Raw genomic sequence first — 22,036 nt, forward strand, 5'->3', positions numbered from 1 at the left:
CAGGTCCGTGGAATGAACCTTATGAGAATAGGTTGAAGATTTGTGGATTACAGAAATTGGTGGATAGGCGGAAAATGGGTGATATGATTGAGACATTCAAATTACTGAAGGGTTTCTATAAGATTAATCCAGAAGATATTTTTGAAAATAGGACTGGTGGTGGGAGGACTAGGGGCCATGCATGGAAGCTGGGCAAGAATGTGGTTGACAAGGGTGTTAGAACTAGGTTTTTTCCTTGGAGAGTGGTGAATGAGTGGAATAAGCTGTCAGAGTCTTTGTGGGTGCTACGACCGTGAATGAGTTCAAGGCAAGGTATATGATAGATACTGTGTGAATGTCGAATAGTTGTTCTTAACATGATGTTAGGGCCTCCATCCATGAGTCTGTCGACTCCTTATATATAATAATAATAATAATAATAATAATAATAATAATAATAATAATAATAATAATAATAATAATAATTTCATTTATTTATTTAATAATTTATTTGCTTTCAGAGATACAATATTTTCTGAACACTGTATTTTGATTATTCAATGATCAAAGATATAATGTTAGTAGTAGGGGTGGCGGTTCTGACCAGATCAAGATCAAGATAAGATAAGGAAAGTGGGCGTGTCTTCCTGACGTCATTGTGAGTGACGTCATGAGTTTGGAATTTCCATGTGGGCAAGTGTGTGAATGGCTTCAGTTCTTGTGTTTTGGTTCGCGTATGGGATTATGGGTGATTTTTTTGGTTCGCCTATGGAATTATGGGTGATGATCCCCCCCCCACCCCCCCCCCCCCCCACCCCCCCCCCCCCCCACCCCCCCCCCCCCCCACCCCCCCCCCCCCCCACCCCCCCCCCCCCCCACCCCCCCCCCCCCCCACCCCCCCCCCCCCCCACCCCCCCCCCCCCCCACCCCCCCCCCCCCCCACCCCCCCCCCCCCCCACCCCCCCCCCCCCCCACCCCCCCCCCCCCCCACCCCCCCCCCCCCCCACCCCCCCCCCCCCCCACCCCCCCCCCCCCCCACCCCCCCCCCCCCCCACCCCCCCCCCCCCCCACCCCCCCCCCCCCCCACCCCCCCCCCCCCCCACCCCCCCCCCCCCCCACCCCCCCCCCCCCCCACCCCCCCCCCCCCCCACCCCCCCCCCCCCCCACCCCCCCCCCCCCCCACCCCCCCCCCCCCCCACCCCCCCCCCCCCCCACCCCCCCCCCCCCCCACCCCCCCCCCCCCCCACCCCCCCCCCCCCCCACCCCCCCCCCCCCCCACCCCCCCCCATTTCTCCCACTTTTTCTAATTATTTCTTTTAATCAGGATATTTCCAATGCCAGGTTATCCTCGGATATAATGCTTCTGCTCATCGGCAAAAACGCTCTCCTCAGTAGTAACAACTTGAGTTTTGAGCTTTAGACACTGCCCTGTTGTGACGAGTTTTCGGTGCCATTTTTAAGAGTAGTAAAAACTATAATATTTTTAATGTTATGTTATAAAATTCTATAGTACAATAGTTACACTAAAAATATTATAATATACTAAAAATAGACGAATAAATCTAAGAAAACACTCAATAAATCAACAAAAATAACTGATCTTTCCGGAACTTCCTAACAGCACGTCTTTTCCCCAGATAGCCTCGAACCCAGTCAACATGTCTATGAAAATACACTTTCTTGAATCAGACTTTTTCCCTGGAAAATCTAAGTCATGAACACTGCGAGAGGTTTCATTAACAGATTATGAGGAGGTTAGGTATAAAGGGTAGTGGAGTTGTGCACACATTTGGTGCACAATATTGTCTGTCCTCCACGCTAACAATATGCGAAACTATAACACTGCAGGAATCGGAAATCTTTTTGAACCAAAGAGCCATTCCACCAAAAAAATTAATTATAACAAAATTTTGGTGGAATGTCTCTTTGGTTTAAAAAAAGGTTTTCCCGCTTTGAGTCACCACGAAAAATCGTGGTGACTCAAAGTTGCAGTTAGTTGAAATTTAGGTAAATTTGTATTAAATTCAGTAATTCTAGATATCAAATACCACTTTTATGTTTGCATATAAATTTCTTATATGTTCAATAAATAGAACAACATTAAGTTTGATTAAGTTTTTAATGACAAACATGTTTATGTAAGTATAATATTGCAAAAAAAAACAGAATTTATATTGCAAAAAGAATTAGTCCGAACAAAAATCAATGTTATGTATAGTTTTAATTTAAATTCACTAATGAGACTTTTGATTTTGCATCTTCTCTACCAATTTATTTAAATCTGGATTGCATGTCGTACACTTTAATAGTAATTCGGCTTTCAAACTTTCATCAGACAATTTGTTCCTATCCTTATTTTTAATGTAATTCATTGAAGAGAAAAATTGTTCGCAATTATACATTGAGCAGGAAAGAGTCAAAATCCTAAAAGCAAGTCGACTGGCATTTGAGCTATTAAATTCCTTATAAGGACTGGCTTAAAGGGGCGAAGCAAGAATGCTTTTCATGTTCCCCGTTATCTGTAGAGGACAGTGTAGGGATAAGGTGTTATTGAGCTATTAAATTATTAAATTAAAGCTCTGATCATGGCAGGAGGGTAACAGCAATAGCCGAGCCTCAGTTAGAACTTCATTGGCTACAGCATTGCCATCCATTACCCTCCAAGAGTATTGGATTGAATGAATCAATCACCGCATCTCACGGTCAATTGACAGTTCGACTGGCATTTGAATAATTTGTTGCGAAAGAAATCCAACATTTAAATATAATTTCCTGTGGTGTTTCTTCCATAGTTTCCTCAATTTCTATAATTTGTGATGCCGTTTTCTAAAATTTTTGTACCCAGATGCTTTTATTCTGAATTTCCAGAGGTTCCATTTGGGGTTCTGCAATTGATATTCCGAGAAAAGCTTCAATATCTATTAACTTTTAATTGAAATTTAACGGATGTAATATAAATTATATCATATCCTGATGTTTTTAAAAATCCTGAAATCTGCTTGTAAAGGAATCTAAAATGACAGTAATTATTTCAGCGATTATTTTGCAATCAACGTTTTCTTGATTTAAATTCGATCTATAATAATTTAGAATTTCAAAATATATAAATTTTTCTTCAGTAACATCTCCGAAAAACACTCTTCGTTTCTGTTCAAAGGTAAGGTATTCCTCTAGTAATTGTAAGGCTGTGTTTCCCTTCTTTTGCAACTTCGAATTGAGCTTATTAAAATGTTCTGTGATATCAAGCAAAAAACAAAAATTTTAATTCATTCGGGATTACTGAGAAGTTTCACACGATTTACATTATAATTTTTAGTGATTAAGAAAACTGTTACTTCTTTTAAGCAATGAAAAAAAAAAACGTTTTAATGCTTTTCCTCTTGATAACCATCGTACAGATGTAAATGTCACTAAATCTTTATGTTGACTTCCTAGTTCCTCTAAAAATGTGTCAAAAGGTCTGTGTTTCAGCGCCTGAAATCGGTTGAATTTGATTATCAGCACAACAACATCCATCACTCTTTTTAGTTGTGGTAATAATAATTTGCAACTAAAACTTCTTGATGCAAAATGCAATGAAATTAAATAATTCCATGTGGAATATGAATGGAGAATAATTTGACAAACCCCTTATTTTTCTCAATCATAGAAGGCGCCTAATCGGTCGCAGTGCATACTATATTATTAATATTTATATTTTTATTCTGTAAACTTGTTAGAAGGTTTTCTGAAATATCTTGACCAAGGTAAATTAGGAAGTTCTTCTCGAATACCGGAAGATGTGATATATTTAACCATCACGCAACATTGTGCCTTATCGGAAATATCATTTGATTCATCAACCGCAATACATATAAAATCGGCAGAATTAATATTCATAATTTACGTATTTGAAACTTCTGCTGACATTCAGTTAAGGGGATAAAAATCCCTTATTGTTTTTCAGCCAGTAAGCGAAACTAAGATCGAAAACTACGATCTGAACGTTTCATGCCTACGAACTTTCATCTTAGTTATACTATGTTATAATATAATATAGTGACACACCTTTCTGGCAATCGTATAGCAAAAGTATGTAAGTTCTTTTCACTTAAACTCTGATATTCTATCCGTGTGGTTGCCGGGATAAGAATAGCACCAATGTAGCTAATGCATGTCGTACGAGGCGACTAAAATTGGTACCCTTGGAGGGTAATGGATGGCAATGCTGTAGCCAATGAAGTTCTAACTGAGGTTCGGCTATTGCTGTTACCCTCCTGCCATGATCAGAGCTTTATAGCTCAATAACACCTTATCCTTACACTGTCCTCTAGAGACAACGGGGAATATGAAAAGCAATATTGCTTCGCCCCTTTAAGCCAGTCCTTATAAGGACTATAAGGACTCTGATATTCACATGTTTGAATCGACCGTGAGATGCGGTGATTAATTCATTCAATCCAATACCCTTGGAGGGTAATGGATGGCAATGCTGTAGCCAATGAAGTTCTAACTGAAGCTCGGCTATTGCTGTTACCCTCTTGCCATGATCAGAGCTTTAATAGCTTAATAACACCATCTCCCTACACTGTCCTTTACAGATAACGGGGAATATGAAAAGCATTCTTGCTTCGCCCCTTTAAGCCAGTCCTTATAAGGACTATAAGGACTCTGATATTCTGGAGAGTGGGGATCAATCGACCGTGAGATGCGGTGATTGATTTTATATGAGATGCCCATATAGGGTAACGGATGGCAATGCTGAACCAATGAAGTTTAACTGAGGTTTGGCTGTTGCTGTTATCCTGGGTTAATGAGTTCGTTCTCTTAGGTTTTGCCCTAAGGGAGCAATTGAGTCTCCGGGGAAAGTGTTCTCTGGCACGGCCCGCTGAGGGGTACTTGCAGGTGAATTATTTTCCTCGGAATATGAGCGGTTCTGCTCAGTGGTCGGGGAGCCCGTCACTGAGTGGAACCAACGCTGAGATTAGGACGGTCTTTCGCCCACTATGGAGTGGCCTAGAGATCGTCCGTATTTTTGAGATTTCACCTTTACTTACATAGTCGGTGATTGATTCATTCAATCCAATACCCTTGGAGGGTAATGGATGGCAATGCTGTAGCTAATGAAGTTCAAACCGAGGCTCGGCTATTGCTGTTACCCTCCTGCCATGATCAGAGCTTTAATAGCTCATTAACACCTTATCCATACACTGTCTTCTACAGATAACTGGGAATATGAAAAGCATTCTTGCTTCGCCCCTTTAAGCCAGTCCTTATAAGGATAAGGACTCTGATATTCTGGAAGGGAGAGAGGATTATCTAATACCCTTGGAGGGTAATGGATGGCAATGCTGTAGCCAATGAAGTTCTAACTGAGGCTCGGCTATTGCTATTACCCTCCTGCCATGATCAGAGCTTTAACAGCTCAATAGTACCTTATCCCTACACTGTCCGCTACAGATAACGGGGAAGATGAAAAGCATTCTTGCTTCGCTCCTTTAAGCCAGTCCTTATAAGGATAAGGACTCTGATATTCTAGGTCTAGCTACTCACTGATGAGACCTCAAAAAAGGTTGAAACCGGTCTGGGTTGAAACCTCTCCTCATAATGTAAAACAGTACTACATCTCCTAAGAGCTGTGTGTTTTTACATTATGAGAAAATATCAAGAACAGTGAGGGAACTTGCTCCACCTTTGCAACGAGCTGCCATGGTGTGGCACTACCAAGTGGTCACTTACGCTTGGATACGCTCACAGTTCGTCGGCATGAAACGTTCAGATCGTAGATTTCGATCTGAGTTTCGCTTACTGGCTGAAAAACAATAAGGGATTTTTATCCCCTTAACTGATCAATCTCGCCAGAAAAAATAGCCTTTTGGCTTTTCATTCTGCTGACAATGTTACAATCCGTTCCTTGACAGTTCTAGCCGAAAAAAAAATTAAATCTTTAATTTTTTTACGTATCTCGTCCTTATTTTTCATATTCTTAAATAGGATTTCAGAGACATTATACATGCAATTTTTTAGAAATTCGCCATCGGTAAAAGGTTTTCCCGCTTTTGCTATTTCAAGGGATAACAGAAAAACTTGCTTCAGTAGTATTCCACGAAAATATAGTCCATGTTGACAAATTTCTTTGCTGAAGCAATGGTATTGAAAAAAAGGTATTGAAGAATTACAAAAGAAATTCTTCAATACCTTTTTTTCTGTTATCATCCTGAGGTTATTTTTACGGAAGTCTAAATGTTTTCTTCTAAAATGACGTTCGACATTTCTTTCCTGATTTGTTATTTTGAAGTCGTAGATGGCAAATTAAAGATTGCGGATTTCCATTGACTTCTATAAATGCAAATTTCTCTATCCACATTTTACTGAATCCTCAGTTTTCTTCGATTATTTTTCTTTTTCTTGAACTCGTATTATCAGGGTTATTATCACAAGTAAAAACACAAATTCAACATAATAACATAAAAATTAATTTGTGCATAGCATTTCCTGACACTAAATTAAACACCAGTTTAGTATTACAATAAATAATTTAACTAACAGAATATTTATTTTGACAGTTAAAATCTGTATATATCTAAAAACCATGGTGTTTGACAGGACAGCTGATCAATTAGTTCAAATTTTCGCCGTGGCGCTAGTTACCTTAGTCATATGTAACAAATTTCATGCTTAACACACGTCACATGCATAGTATCTAGCGCCACGAACAGGCCGTATGAAAAAACAATATTTAGTTGTTTGTATTAATTACGTATCGTTTAATTCAATATAAAAGAGCCGCACTTTGTTCAGCCAAGAGCCACCGTATCCTGACCCTTGTATAACAGTCAAGTGGATATTAGATCCAGAAACCATCCCAATTAATTGCGTCTATCACTAAACTATTTTTTGCCGGCTTACCATTTCATTCATTTATGAATAATTATATTTCATCCTTTAACGCACAAGGAAATTTTTCTGTATATTCTTTATTGCTGTATAACACGGTGAAATTCAGATAACTATTTCAATATTTTCGTTAGGTCAATGTTTACTCTGAGAAAGCCGTTATATATGTGCCGTTTCCGTATGTATTCAGGTATTCGCTTAGTGATGAAGCACCCTCTTTAATTGTAAACAAGAAACCTTCAAAATATAAATCTTTATTTGAACAAGCATTTATGATATTTCTTTCCTGTTTGCCTAGTATCGCAGCGCCCTCTAAAATGATCAGTTTTCATCGATTTCTTCAAAATATAACTTTGGTTCAATAAAAGTTTTTTTTTTTTTTTTTTAATCATTCACAGAAATATAAAATATTTCATATTCAATATTAAATTAAAATATCGATAAAATATATACAACTATGAAACCTCATACAAAATAGTTCACAATTGATCATGTTAACTACATATATACACATCGTTATCTTACCTTTACATTCCTCACTGTCTTGAAACTCATAAACGAAGCTGTTTTCTTCACATTCGATAACTATAAAACCAATTTCTTGTAAAATGTTTCTGAAGGTGCCTAATCTCTGAGTTTTGTCCATGTAATGACACTCAGGAGTAAATTTTGGAACATCCTATACAATACACAAGCAGAAAATATATTTTTACATGTATATTCTGATTTAATGTTAACAGTTCATTAATAAGTTGATTAATGTGTAAATTAATCATTGCAAACTCTAATTAATCTCCAACCATATTTTTATCTGAGTAAGAATATTTGATTATGCTAGTGGAATAATTAGTTATTGTAAATAAAATCCATTCTGGAAGAGTGGGAAGATAGATTTTGTAGAGACCAGCAACATTTATGAGATTGTGGCCTACTTGAAACTGATTTCCACTTTTTCTAAATCAAAAACGTCTAAAATTAATTACTTTTCATATATTATACTGGAATATTAAAAAGTAATTTAGATTCAATAAAAATTTAAGTTTTACGAAGGTTTTCCTTTCTTATTATCATCGTAGTTTATCTACCTTTTATAAAATTATATGCATATGATATACTTCATTGGCTACAGCATTGCCATCCATTACCCCCCAAAGGCATTGGATGGCAATGCTGTAGCCAATGAAGTTCCAACTGAGGCTCGGCTATTGCTGTTATCCTCCTGTAATAACAGCGCAATAACAACTTATCCCTACACTGTCCTCTACAGATAACGGGGAATATGAATGAAAAGCATTTTTGCTTAGCACCTTTAAGCCAGGTCCTTTTAAGGATGATTAAGCTGTAACCAATGAAGTTTTAACTGAGGTTCAGCTATTGCCGTTACCCAGCCATGACTAGAGCTTTTTGCTCAATAACATCCCATCCACACAGATTTTCTTCAATCAGATGAAGGGATAAAGAGTCAAGGACTCAGTCCATCTCCCCCCCCCAAAAAAAACTGTTAAGTTGATTAAATTCCCTGTGTGGTGGCCAGGATACGAATAACCCCAGTGTAGCCCATGCATGTCGTAAAAGGCGACTAAAATGGACGCAGAGTTTCGCTCTCTCATGTTTCTCCCTGAATTTTGAATTTCCCAGTGAGGGGAACTTAGATTTTCGGGGATTTGCCTGAAAGAGCATTTTGAGTCTCTGGGGGTAGCGTTCTTCGGCGTGGCCCAGTGAGGGGCATTGTCGGTGGATGCTTCTCCCTGGAATATGAGCGGTTCTGCTCAGTGGTGGGGTAGTCCGTCACTGAGTGAAAGCAACGCGGAGTTGGACGGTCTTTCGGCTACTCGTAGGGAGTGGTCCGGGATAGTCTTCATTTTTAGAGGTGGCTTTACTTATTAATCCCACTGTAGTCCATACATGTCGTACGAGGCGACTAAAATAGGTACCCAGGGAGGGTAATGGATGGCAATGCTGTAACCAATGAATTTTTGACTGAGGATATTGCTATTACCCTCCTGCCACGATCAGAGCTCATATAGCATTATATTACTCCATCCATACATTTTTTTACAGATAATGGAGGATATGAAAAGCATTTTTGCTTCAGCCATCTTGGCCAAAAAAATATATTTTTTTATGATTAAATTTCTTACACATTTTCTGAGCGTGGCCATATTTTTTGACATCTGTGGCACTGAACTGTTTAAGCCTTATTTCTTAAGGGTTCTGGGCTGATTTTAAATCCACAGATTGACGTCAGGTCATAAATTTGTTTGTAAGCTTGATGGATCTCAACCAATACTGATGGCACCGGAGTCTTGTCTTTTTTGGTCATTCTGCTGACCGTGATGGGTGGCAGGTCCTGATGGCGTAGATCAGTTGCCATATCTTCTGTGGATACATCTTCAGACACTCCTCGGAGCACAATCTTCAGATTATTTCTCTGAGCCGTGCAAGAACGTGTGATACTGAATGCTTTTGGCATTCATTTCTCCTGTCAGTTTTCGGTAGTCCATCATTGTGGTGGGCTGTAACTTCATGCTGTCGGTGACATTTTTGGGGGTTATATAAGAGATCTTTAGATTGGTCATGGTGGCCCTAAGAGATATTCATCTTTATTTTTCGCGGAGTATGATCAGAGGTACCTTCTCTCTACTGGAGGCAGACGGGTCGGAAACTGAGCCTTCTTCCATCCCATCCTCTTTTCGTGGTTCAGAGGCCGTGGTTTTTCTATTCTTACCCGCTCGGACCTCTGTGAATTCTGAGGGGGCGGAGATTACCAAGTCCAGCTTCTCTTCTGTTGGAGCATTGTCGTCACCATCTTCGTCGTCCCCCAACATAGAGTAAAAATTGATTTCAAATTATTTAGAATCTTTTTAAATATGCTTATGGCTAGCCCTCTGGAGTTCAGCGTCAACTTCGAATATTTTGAGAAAATTAACTTAAGCGAATAACTTAAGCTTAAACGTAAAAGTTACATAGACCCAATCAATGGTCTGCCCGCAAAGATAATCCAGCAGCCTCAAGTGACTGCCAGTAAAATCGAGGAGTTGGCAAAACGCTTGATTTTGCTGGCAGTCCTGATTTAAAGCAGCAATGATTTAAATTAAATCAACCCGTGATTTAATGGGGGTTTGAATGTCTAAAATGTGTGGACAGCCACCCAACCGATATCTGTACAAAGCCGAAAACCACCCGGCTAAACGTGCCAACTACGGTGGCTCACACACAGCCAACTACAGAGGATGCATTCAAAACCCAAAAAATAGCAGATCGGAGACAATAGACAGACAGAAACTCTTCCTCCCCCAGTATATCCACGCCAGAGGCCTCAGCTCCACATCCTCTAAATGACCAGCAAAAATTGTCAGAAGCCAATCTGCTGCAGTCAGAGGCCTATTAAAAAACAACCCAACAACGACAGATAACGACATATGAGGATGTAGTCCATTCTAAACAGATAACTCATGAACAGGATCAGCCAGTACCACACACGAACCCGACAGCTATCATTACCCTCTGGCAAATATGCTACTAGACTTCAGCAGATCCAACCCTACACCATCCTCTACTAAAAGATCCTAAAGGATACACAAATCACACAAACCATTCTCACAGCGCTCATTCATTAACAGGAATAAACTAAATCCAGACTCTCTGCAGATTATCGCGTGGAACGCGAACGCCCTCAGAAATAAGATCTTGGGGCTCCAAGAGTTCACCCAAAGACATCAGCCGGATGTGGTTTTGATAAATAAAACTCATGTGAGATCATCGGACAACCCCAAAATCAGGGGATATCATCTGTACAGAACTGACAGGCTGACCCACAGAGGCGGTCACTCTGTAAAAATCCATCCTACCACTAATCTTGGGGTTACAGGTGTAGAGGTTCTCACGAGTTCGGCTGGTAGACTAAAAATCTATGCAGCATAAAATCCTCCATTAAAATCAATAATCTCATCGGATTTAGACGCCATCTTGGGCATCAGAGAGCCTGTCATCATTGCCATTGGCTTAAACGCCAAGCATCCTGCCTGGAACAATCGAACTACCAACAGGAATGGCCACATACTTGCTAACTATACAGGATCCAACAACGCAGTTGTGGCAGGTTCCACTGAACCTACTCATCATAATACATATGGCACTGCTGATTTCTTGGACATAATTATACTGCAGAATGTGCGACTCTATCATATAATTCCAATCCATAAGACTGAAAAGACCCGCACCTGCCTCAAAATTATTGGCAAATCAGCCTCATCTCAAATTTGGGTAAAATTGCAGAAAACGTTATTCTTACCAGACTCCAAGCCTCCACAAGTTAAGCATTCTTCCTAAAGAGCAGTTTGGGTTCCATCAATTCCATAGTACTACACAAGAGATATATAGACTAGTCGAATACATCTCCATTGGATATAAATGGCATCAATGCAATGGGGCTGTGTGCATTTGATAAAATTCGGCATTTCGGATTACTTCATAAACTGATCTCAACTGGAATACCATTGGAAATGGTTCACCTAATTAAATCATACCTTTTTGACAGGCATATACAAATAAAGAACAACGGTACAGTATCAGCACAGAAACGTATCTTGGTTGGAGTCCAACAAGGATCCTTACTAGCACCGATTCTGTTTTCCATATAAATGTGTGATATCCCGTACAATCCATTGTCATCTATCATGGCTTTCTAAGCGGATGATACAGCAATATTAGCCAGATCTCTACAGCCACATCTTGCTATCAAAAACGGCAAGAAAACCTACTACTGATTGAAAAATGGTTCTCCAAATGGAGACTGAAAGTGAATCCCCAGAAGAGCATAGCCATGCTATTCACCAGAAGACCGATGCTTCCTAAAGGGGACATCTTCCTGCTTAACACAGAAATCCCGTGGCAAACAGAAGTCAAACATCTTGGTGTACTACTGGACAGAAGGCTGAGTTTCAGCTGCCATGTCAAGGCTCTCTGTGTAAAGGCATCAAAAGCCATTGCTATTGCTCAACTCTATCCTCTAATCAACAAGAACAGTGAGCTAAACACCAGATATTAAAAGAACCTGATACTAATTTTTTTAAATTACAACGAGTGCAAAATAAATGTCTACTTATGATCCTAAACGCTCCATGGTTCATCAGAAATGTGCAACTTTATCGGGACACAGATGTCCCCTATATTTACACTTTCTGCAGAGTATAGCAAGAAAGTTCTTTTCAAAAGCATCTGTACAGCCCAACAAATTGGTTCCACTAGTTGGAAATTACGAAGCAACGGATTACTTCAAACATAAAAGACCAAAAGCCAGCTTATAATCCAATTCTGATGTTGAATATTCAAGTCCGCTCAGGGCGAACAATTGGCTCATACATTTTTCCACTCACTATTTCCCTATCAGATAGCGGGGAGTATGAAGAGTATATTGCTTCACCCTTTATGCCAGAAATGTTAATCGTTAATAATTAAATTCCAAGTTCTAATGGCACTGCCTTCAGCTTTGGCATTTCGTTTGGCGTTATGATGAAGGAGATGACTATAACCAACCCATAAGAACTAATGCAGGAGACATAATAAACTCATTGGTTAAATTCTACATTAGCCTTCAGATATCGGAAACAATCCTCATATAAGATTCAGCAAAGAAGAAACTTCAAAGGAAACAGTAATTTTTAACTATTGTTCTCAAAATACTAGCATTGAATGAAATTATGTTTTCGAATTATAGAAATATTCTTTCAAAAACGTATCAACTGCAAAAAAAAGAAAAAAGTCTTTCTCAGAAATTTACTGTGAAACCTTCATATTAAAATTCTTAAAAATTTCAAAAAAAAAAAGAAAAAAAGTCAACATATAAACTGACCTTCAGATACTCTATCCAAGCACTGTTTTTAATTATAAGTTCAAATACAGTCCAAGCAGGAGTAGTACCACAAAAGAGAAGAGCACAGTCGCCACCTGGTGCTAATAAATGAAATAGATTCTGGAATGTTACTTTATAGTTATTTATCCAATTTAGACAGTAAATGGAGAAAATCTTGGTGAATATATATTTCCATTCGTTGAGAAATGAGTTCCTGAAATGAAAAATTAATTAAAAATACGCTTATAAAACAAACTAAAATGAAAAAAATATATTATTTATATAATGAAATATTTTATTTTAATTTGCACAGCCTTATGACACTAAATATTATAACACTTGGCACTTTGAGTTATGTTATCTCTAGGTGAGATATCCATTTTTGTGAGAATTTCTCTAATTTGATTGCAAACGTTTCTACGATGCTTGTCACCAAATGATACTTACCTGTCTTCTATATTCGCTACGTGGTATTCTATCTTCTCTGTCGAATGACGTTTCTTGGCAAAATCTATCATAGTTGGTAAGATGTCAAAAGCGATCAACTTCCTTAACTTCTTGCACTTGGGTAGAAGAATGTGTTCTGTTGTATCACCTGGTCCACAACCGATGTCCAACACCCAATCATTGTCACTCCATTTTAACTCTTTACACACTTTGGATAACCACGTTTCGGCATCCCTCATCTGCACACGGTGAACACTTATGTACAGTTCAGCATCAGGATTCATTTTCTATCCAAAAATATAATAAATAAAAAATATAAATAGATTTTTTCTCGAAGTAATTTACAGAATTCTTGAATTTGAGCTAAGAGGAGAATCGTTTGCTGAATGTTATATAAGATATTTTCATTATTTGCGGATATTAAAATTTATTAAGTTTTATTTTTTTATTAATGTTCTAAGAAATGTTATTTAGTAAACTTATAATACATTTGCACTTTGGATGGGTTGAGGATTTTGTTTTATTTATTTAATTAATTTTATATCTATTTTTGTATTTTTTAAAATTTATTTTTGCATAATAAGGAAACCATCCAAGATAACGTTTTTTAAAAACAGCAAAGGTTAAAGGAGTGAAGATATAAAATGATATGGAGATATGAAAATCAAAGAAATTCAACACCACTAAGAAGGTATTTCGATCTCTATCTATATATCTCTGTTTCTTTCCCTTGTTTTCTACATTATCTTTCATTTTCTGTTTTATTTTGTTTATCTTATTTTTTCTTTTATTTTCACTGTTATCTTTCTTCCTTTTTAATAGCTGTTTTCGTTTTATATTTCTATCGTTTCCTCTTCTCTCTCTCATTTTTCTTTCTCTAACTGAGATACTTTCTACAGATTATTGTAGTTCTTTTTTTTTTTAATTCGTAGGGAGACTATAGGTACATCAGTGTCGTATGTGGAGTGCAGATGAGATCCTCTGTAGAAGTTCATTGTTTTTTTAAGAGCTACAGGTTAAAAATGTTTCATGGAGAAGTATTTTTTAATACTTGGAAAATACTCCGGACTACTTCATGAATAAGGCTGTTCCAGAGGACAGTGGACGGAATAAAAGAGGAAGAATAGAAGCAGGTTAGGAGTGTTTGCAATTGTACGATACAGGGATGATGGACAGCTGCTGTTGTATTAACAGATGCAATAGAATGTGCAGGAATGAGAGTTGCTAATTCACTAGAGCGGTGACAATGGAAGCACCCGTTGAATATACACAGTGCTGAACCACTGCGTCTGTGATATAGAGGTTGAAGTGAACCTGTAAGAGAGAGGGATCATCAATGAGCCTAATTGTTCGCCTCTGAAGTAGCGTCAAGGATTTTAAGGGAAATGTTTGATGCACCGCCACAAACATGTGAGCAGTGTTCTAAAGATGGCGGGTTTGTATATAGTAAAGAGTTGGTTGGATGTAAAATAGACTCTTAAACGAAAGAGAATGCCCACGTTCTTGGATACTGAAGACGCTATTGATGTGATGTGTTTATGCCAAGAGAGAATGAAGGTAACCGTTAGTCCTGGCAAAGAGATCTGATCTTGTCTGGTGATTTGTGTATTAGTGAGGGGTAAGGTAGGAAGCTGAGATCTCTTTTGCTCGAGAAAGGGCAGGCCTGTGTTTTGGTGGCACTGAACATAACAAGGTTGTTCTCGCTTCTCGCTTCATTGTAGGATAGTATGGAGATGAATGTTTTAGGCTTTGGTTGGGTTGCAGATGATCTTATAGCCTCGGATATCAGAGTACTGCATGATTTATGAAATGAGTAGGATGAATGGAGTGTATTATATAGGCTACAAAGCTTGGATGGGATTAACGCTAACTACAAGTAGGTCAACAAGAGAGAGAGAGAGAGAGAGAGAGAGAGAGAGAGAGAGAGAGAGAGAGAGAGAGAGAGAGAGAAAGAGAGAGAGAGAGAGAGAGAGAGAGAAGAGAGAGAGAGAGAGAGAGAGAGAGAGAGAGAGAAAAGAGAGAGAGAGAGAGAGAGAGAGAGAGAGAGAAAGAGAGAGAGAGAGAGAGAGAGAGAGAGAGAGAGAGAGTAGGTGATAAGACAGAGCGTTGGGGCACCCGGCATTGATGATGAAGCTCGAAGAGAAGTCTGGCTATCCAATTACAGAGGATGGCAGGGAGATCGAACGATGGTAAATTGTTACGCAGGCCACGATGCCACAACAAGTAGAGAGCATTGGAAATGTCGAAGGTGATAGCACAAGTTTCTCGGAATTTTTCCATAGCACGCTTCCATTGGTGGGTGATGTAAGCTACGAGGTTAGCTGTGAATCTTGAATGGCGATTTATTATCTGAAATAATATTCATTCCATGATAGATTTCTTTAAATGGCAGTTAAATACGCAAGTTTCGAGGAAAAAAACCTACACGCTCCGTTTCTAAAATGCACTAAGTAGGGAATCAGCCGAGGAAAGGCTTAGGGAAAAAGTACCTGTAGTCACGCCTAGAATTGAATCTATGAGTTTTCGTTCAAGCGGCAGCTGGGTGGCATTTCCACAAGATTGCATAGGAATTAACAGAAATATATATGGCAATATTTATCTTTTAACTAATATTATTAAATTCTTCTTTAATAAATTAAATTGTTTTAAAAATTCTAAAAATACGAATATACCATTTTCTTTATTATATATGATATTATTAATAACTTACTTCAATATCCAACATCGTGGAGGGCAATGCTGTAGCCAATGAAGTTCTAACTGAGGCTCGGCTATTACTGTTACCCTCCTGCCATGATCAGGGCTTTAATAGCTCAATAACGCCTTATCCCTACACTGTCCTCTACAGATAACGGGGAATATGAAAAGCATTCTTGCTTTGCCCCTTTAAGCCAGTCCTTATAAGGACAACATCGTGGACGTAGGTGAGGAGGGAGGAATCAATCGACCGTGAGATGCGGCAATTGATTCATTCAATCCAAACAAAAATACCATTGGAGGGTAATGGATGGCAATGCTGTAGCCAATGAAGTTGTAACTGAGGCTAGGCTATTGCTGTTACCCTCCTGCCATGATCAGAGCTTTCATAGCTCAATAACACCCTATTCCTACACTGTCCTCTACAGATAACGGGGAAGATGAAAATCATTTTTGCTTCGTCCCTTTAAGCCAGTCCTTATAAGGACAACATCGTGGATCATAAATTATTCTATAAAATATTTTTAATTTCACGTTTTAAGGAATTACAAAACAATGGATGTCGTAATCTGTCGATAAGTATCAGAACAAGAACAGGAAGGACTGAACTTGGTAATCATGATATTAATAACAACAAGGTAAGTCAATAAAAATCTAAAAAAAAAAGAGGTGATATGGTACGGTGACTCAATCTTAAAATTTGCGCTTGCTGCCGAGGGAGCCACTACCTTTAGGTTCCCGGAAGCAAATATTAAAAATATGACAAACGTAATTGAAAACCAAAAAAGAAAAGTAAAAGAGATGGTAGTTCAAGAAGGTACAAATAATTGAAGTAGTGACAAATTATGAAAGATCTGTTGGAAGAAGCGAGAAAGAAATGTGAGAGAGTAAAAATTGTAGTACTGCTATCCAGATATGACGTTACTGATTTAAGGAGGGCGATGATAGCAAATGATTTCACGCGTAGTCTATGTAGAAGACATGGAAACGAGGTTTTAGATATGCAGGGTGTGTTTGATAGCAGAAAAGACTTGTATAAGGAGCCTAGAAAAATTACTTCTTGGTATGAGACCTAATGCAGAGAGTCAGGGAGGAATGGAAAAAATGTGATACACAAACGTGTGGAGCCTCCGTAGCTCAGTCAGTATAGACGAAGCCCTTTGATCGGAAAAACCTGGGTTCGATTCCCGTGAGGAACTTTTATCTATAGTCTATTTCGATGAATAGTGAGTTAACTGGTCTCATATGGAGGTGGAGGATTTTTTCTTGTCCCGGTTACAAGGGTTTTTCTTCCTCAAAACTGGCTAACCGGTCCTGTGAACACACACACACACACGGCTACAGTCATAAATGAATACGATATGGCCTAAGATTGTTGGCGTTAGTGAAACCTGGCTATCAGAATCAGATATGGTAAGTGGGATCGATTGTAACGGATATACTATTTTTAGGAATGATATCGAATTACAGAAGAGATAGGACGTTACTAATGATATCAAATGACTAAGTCCAGTTAGGGTAGAAACACAAGAAAACAATGATGGTAACAATGTCCCACATAGCGGTGAGTTTGAGTTTATTTGTTGTGAAGGGGAGATTAACAGAATGAAATATATGCTGGGGTATTGCTACAGAGCTGGCGGCTCAGAAAAATACTGCAATAATTTCAACGTAATTTGATACTACGGTACTTACCACTGCTTTCTGTCAAATGGCATCCAGGCAGGTATGTATTCTTCGTGTGAGGGTCTTTCTGAATTATAAGACCGCCACTTTTATATAGATTCCTTTATCTCGATCGACATTAATTCTACGCAATACAGCTTTCAACATGCATACTGTAATATTTTTAAACAACATCCACTTAATCAGAACAATATATAGATGGAAATTGTGTCATATTTCAAAAGCACTGACGTCAAAATTAAACTAATATCCATTTTTTTTTCCAGAAAGAAAGGGAAGCTGTCTAGTTAGACGAGTGAAATTTGGCCCGAAACCAAAGTAATTATAATGAACTGACAAGATTAAAAAAGTTCTTCGGCTTGGAATTTATTACAGGAAAATAAGCAGAATACGAAGACATAAAACAATGCGCGCTCTTGGAATTTAGTACATGACATTAAATTTTGTATTTGTTCCAAAAACCATATTAATTTCGACCTTTCATTACACCATATTTGCGTTATCACCCGGAACGAAAACTTGGATATGATTATGTAGAGATTACTCAACAACACCTGAGTACAAAGGATTTAAACAAAGGAAACGTTCAATTTTTGCAGGAAACATTTACTTAATAGTCTTCCCATTAAGAATAATGACACACACATGTTTATCTGTACGAAGCTGTAAAAGTTTCTACTTCCTGAAACTCGACGGTGGGAGGAGGGAAATAATCCATCACAGCAGACAATCTATCGGAATGAAAATCACTGGTCTTATGGCTTTAGTTTATTTTCGTTTTCTAATTCAAACCAACCAACCAAATCAATAAATTTATTATATCCAATATCGAAAATTAATTTTGGTCCAGAAATAGAATAAACAGTTTCTCCCTCACCCACAAGATGAGATAGTGGTGATAAACCTGCTTTGTATTAGTATATAGGGGGGGGGGGGGCTGAAATGTTCTGATAAACACCTAGAGCAAAAAATAACTGGTTTGTGCAACAAGGGAAAAGACTTTTTCCCAGAGGATTGCAAATGATGCAGCCATATTGTAACAAGTGTATAACACTTCGTGGGGAATATGTAGAATAATGTAAGTTACCTGATTCTACCTCAATTCCTTCATCATGATTATCACAACTTTTCAGTACACCCTCGTACTTAAACTAAGGGTTAGATCAAGAGCAAACCCTACTAGAGAAACCCTAACATGATCCTTTTCTTCAAACCACTTTAGGTGTTTATTAAGTAGGGTGGTAGTCACACATCGCATGATGAAAATCATCAACCATCTAAAAATATATTCGAAAGTCACAAGTGACTGCAAAAACTTACTACCATCTAAAGAAATTCACAAGCATCCTATAGTAGAATTCAAGTGGAAAACTTATAAGTTGGCCAAGTCAGTCTGCCAAAACAGATCAGAAAATTGAAATACATATTGATAATAATATTTAATATTAATACTATTAATAAGACTCTTTATATTTCACATCTCGTATTTTCATCATTATTATTATAATATATTATATATTATATTATTTTATCACTGGAGACTGACGTCATAATAAAATATTGTGATACATAATGATAATTACTCTTTCTCGTAAACCCATAATAACAATAAATTCGAAAAATTAACAACAATAACTATTTCTAAATCATTGTTGACATAACAATAGAAATGATCTATAAAAGTATATAATGAGTCGTTCTAAAATTAAAATTTCGCAGGTAATACGTTTGTTTTTGATTACATAGCTGCCCAAAGTTTGTTTCATTCTGTCTTAATAATTTGTATGACAGAAGACGGAAAGGTGCGACAAGGATCTCTAGGAAATTGACTAAGATTTTCATAATAGACTGACAGGGAAGTTTGGTGGGATTTGTTCCCAAGAAATTGGGAACTACTTCAATTTCAGCTTTTCTGTTATGGGGTAAGGAAAAGCAGGAAACGTTATGACGTGTTCCAACTTAGAATTACAGAGGTTTTTTTTTCGATGACAGGATATCGTGATGTAAAAGGAGACCGTATAAGGTTAGTAATTTAATTTTATAATCAGCTGTCGACAGCAAAAATAGTATTAGTCTAGTATTAGAGAAATGTGCACAGTAACATACTCATAGTTCATATCGTCGCCTAACTTCAGGAAAGCCTCAGTCGGAGGAAGAAAGAGAACTGAAGTTGCTGGAAAAGTATTGTACAATTTCTTTTCGGTTGATGGAAGAGTTCTCTTCTGGTTCTAAGGATCTGAGGTATTTGTAATGTAGGCAGGTACACTTTGGTGGTAGGACGTGTTCTCCGCTTGCCTTTGACTCTGACGAAACTAGTTAAAGACTACCATCAATCCAAGGATTGCACAAGTCCACTTCGATGGCAACTGGTTCGGAAGACCTTCGATAAATCTAACGGCATGTCATATCGAAAGGAAGATGTCAGTAGAGGAGGAGACTGGGTTCGGAGGGCACAGGTGGGAAGGGATTATTGTCATAAAGTTATTGTTGAAATTACAGAAATTATGGATGAAATTATAAAATTGTGTCTTATTTGTCGAATATTCCGGGTGTGCTAGGTGTGCGGCGCTCATCCACGAAATATCAGTATCACCGATTGCTTTATATTCGGGTTAATAGCCCGGGTGTACATATAAATTCGAAAACACATACAAATTTAAGATGTATAAATGACGCATTTCAAAAGATGTATGAATGACGCAGAGGGTGAAATTCTTAGCTCTCTAAGAAGGCGAGATAAGGTGAGCGCTGAGACAATAGCACCTAGAGGCTTTGATTGGTTATTGTGTGAATCAATCCAATTGAACATTGTCGTTTTTCATGAGCTACTTTTTTTCTTTTCTGGGTTTCAACCGTTTTATGTGCGTGAAGTGTGAAATGATGTGGTAGGCAAGTTTTTATATATAATGTAAACAATTTTTTAATATATAATTTTCGATAAATGTATAACTGATTTGCCCATATTTACAATGGGAAACAGTGTTGTAGTCTAAAGAGGTAAGCCTCGTCTTCCTCTTCCAAATTTTATGCATTTGAGTAATTCAAATATACTAATCAAAAATAGCATTTGCCTTCATTGTTTTCTAATATATCTTAAAACAAACACAAGTTTGCATTTATATATATATAAATGCAAACTAACATTAATGATTATTAAATTCTAAAAAAATTAATTATAAGTATGCTAAATTTTAAACATAGAAATTTTAATTAATTTTTTAACTTCGAAAGTTTTTAAACATAATTCACATTAACTCTGCAGATTGTATGGGCGAATGGTCAGATCCCCTATATCTGAAGATTTTCGATGCGATGGATAGGGATTTTACACATAATCTCATAAACTCCAAATGATTGAATGTGAGAATTATATACACGAATTGCTCTATTAAGTGTGTCCAGGTAAGATTTATGCAAACATACTTGAATAGAAGTTTTCAAAAAAACCTGTAAGATATTGAGAAATCGTGGGAATATGACAAGGATCTGCATTTAAGTTTTGTAAATCTGGAAAAGGCGTGGGCATATGCCGAGAAAAAAGCATTTCAAAACACTACAATTACATGGGGTAAATGAAACATTATATACAGGGAAATGCATAGTCTATATTTAAGTTGTCAGTCAACAGTTAGAACTGAAGGAAATACAGGAATAGTTCTGTTTAAAATCAGGTATAAGTTAAGAATGCACACTATCTCAACTATTATTCATCATCCATATATGAATCACATTATGAAAGAAAGTGACAATAAACCTAATGCTAGAGATGCAGATATCAAACGTAGCTCTCTGCTTTATGCAGATGATGTACTCCTAAACACATCGAGTGAAAATCTGTATGGTTCTTAAACTAACTTGCTGAGCACCCTTGTCGCATGCCGTTTCCAGATCTACAAAACTCTAAACCAACTTGCTTAACACTTGTAACAAACCAGTAAAACAAGTGAAATATTTTACCAATTCAGGCAAAGATTTTGGTGAAGATTGCAGGTTAAATCATAAAGACAACAGAATAAGTAAAGCTAGTATAGTGGCAAGCTAGATGAATAAATCTATATGGAATAAGAGAGAAATTCACCAACACTCTAAACTAGCAATATATACAACACATTTTGAAACCAGTTTTAAGTTATATTTCTGAGAAAGATGAGAGAGTTCTTAGAAATATTAGGGACCTGAACAGATGGCATTGTTAAACTGTGAATGAAATTATGTATATTTTGTCCTTCATTCACATTTAACATAACCTATCATATATTAAGCATGATTTCTTTAAAAATGATTTGTTAATCCCTTGCTTAAGAATTATTATTCATGTATTATTCCTGAATTTCATCAGCTATTATCGATTAAATAATTTTAATGTATATTTTACTATTGGAAGGACTCAGTGATAGATATCATTTATCTTATTTACTTTATTCCTTCAATAATATTACGAGAAATTATATGTATATAATTTAATATACCTTATATATATATACTGTAACATATATT

At 37.5% G+C, this 22,036-nt stretch overlaps 1 protein-coding gene across 1 annotated transcript in view; it reads right to left on the minus strand.

The window, feature by feature from the left end:
- Positions 1 to 1,395: 1,395 nt before the first annotated feature.
- Positions 1,396 to 22,036, minus strand: part of LOC150105093 (juvenile hormone acid O-methyltransferase-like) — a 33,039-nt gene continuing 12,398 nt past the window's right edge. The window contains exons 2-5 of the mRNA XM_090395113.1: positions 13,157 to 13,443; positions 12,710 to 12,923; positions 7,381 to 7,534; positions 1,396 to 1,451 (exon numbers count right to left, since the gene is read on the minus strand). Of these exons, the coding sequence (XP_090251239.1) occupies positions 1,396 to 1,451; positions 7,381 to 7,534; positions 12,710 to 12,923; positions 13,157 to 13,443 (711 nt within the window). The remainder of the gene's footprint in view (positions 1,452 to 7,380; positions 7,535 to 12,709; positions 12,924 to 13,156; positions 13,444 to 22,036) is intronic.

The sequence above is a fragment of the Typopeltis vanoorti genome, chromosome 7 (assembly GCF_054136105.1).
Source record: "Typopeltis vanoorti isolate ZY-2024b chromosome 7, IOZ_Tvanoo_1.0, whole genome shotgun sequence".
NCBI classification, from domain to species: Eukaryota; Metazoa; Arthropoda; class Arachnida; order Uropygi; family Thelyphonidae; genus Typopeltis; species Typopeltis vanoorti.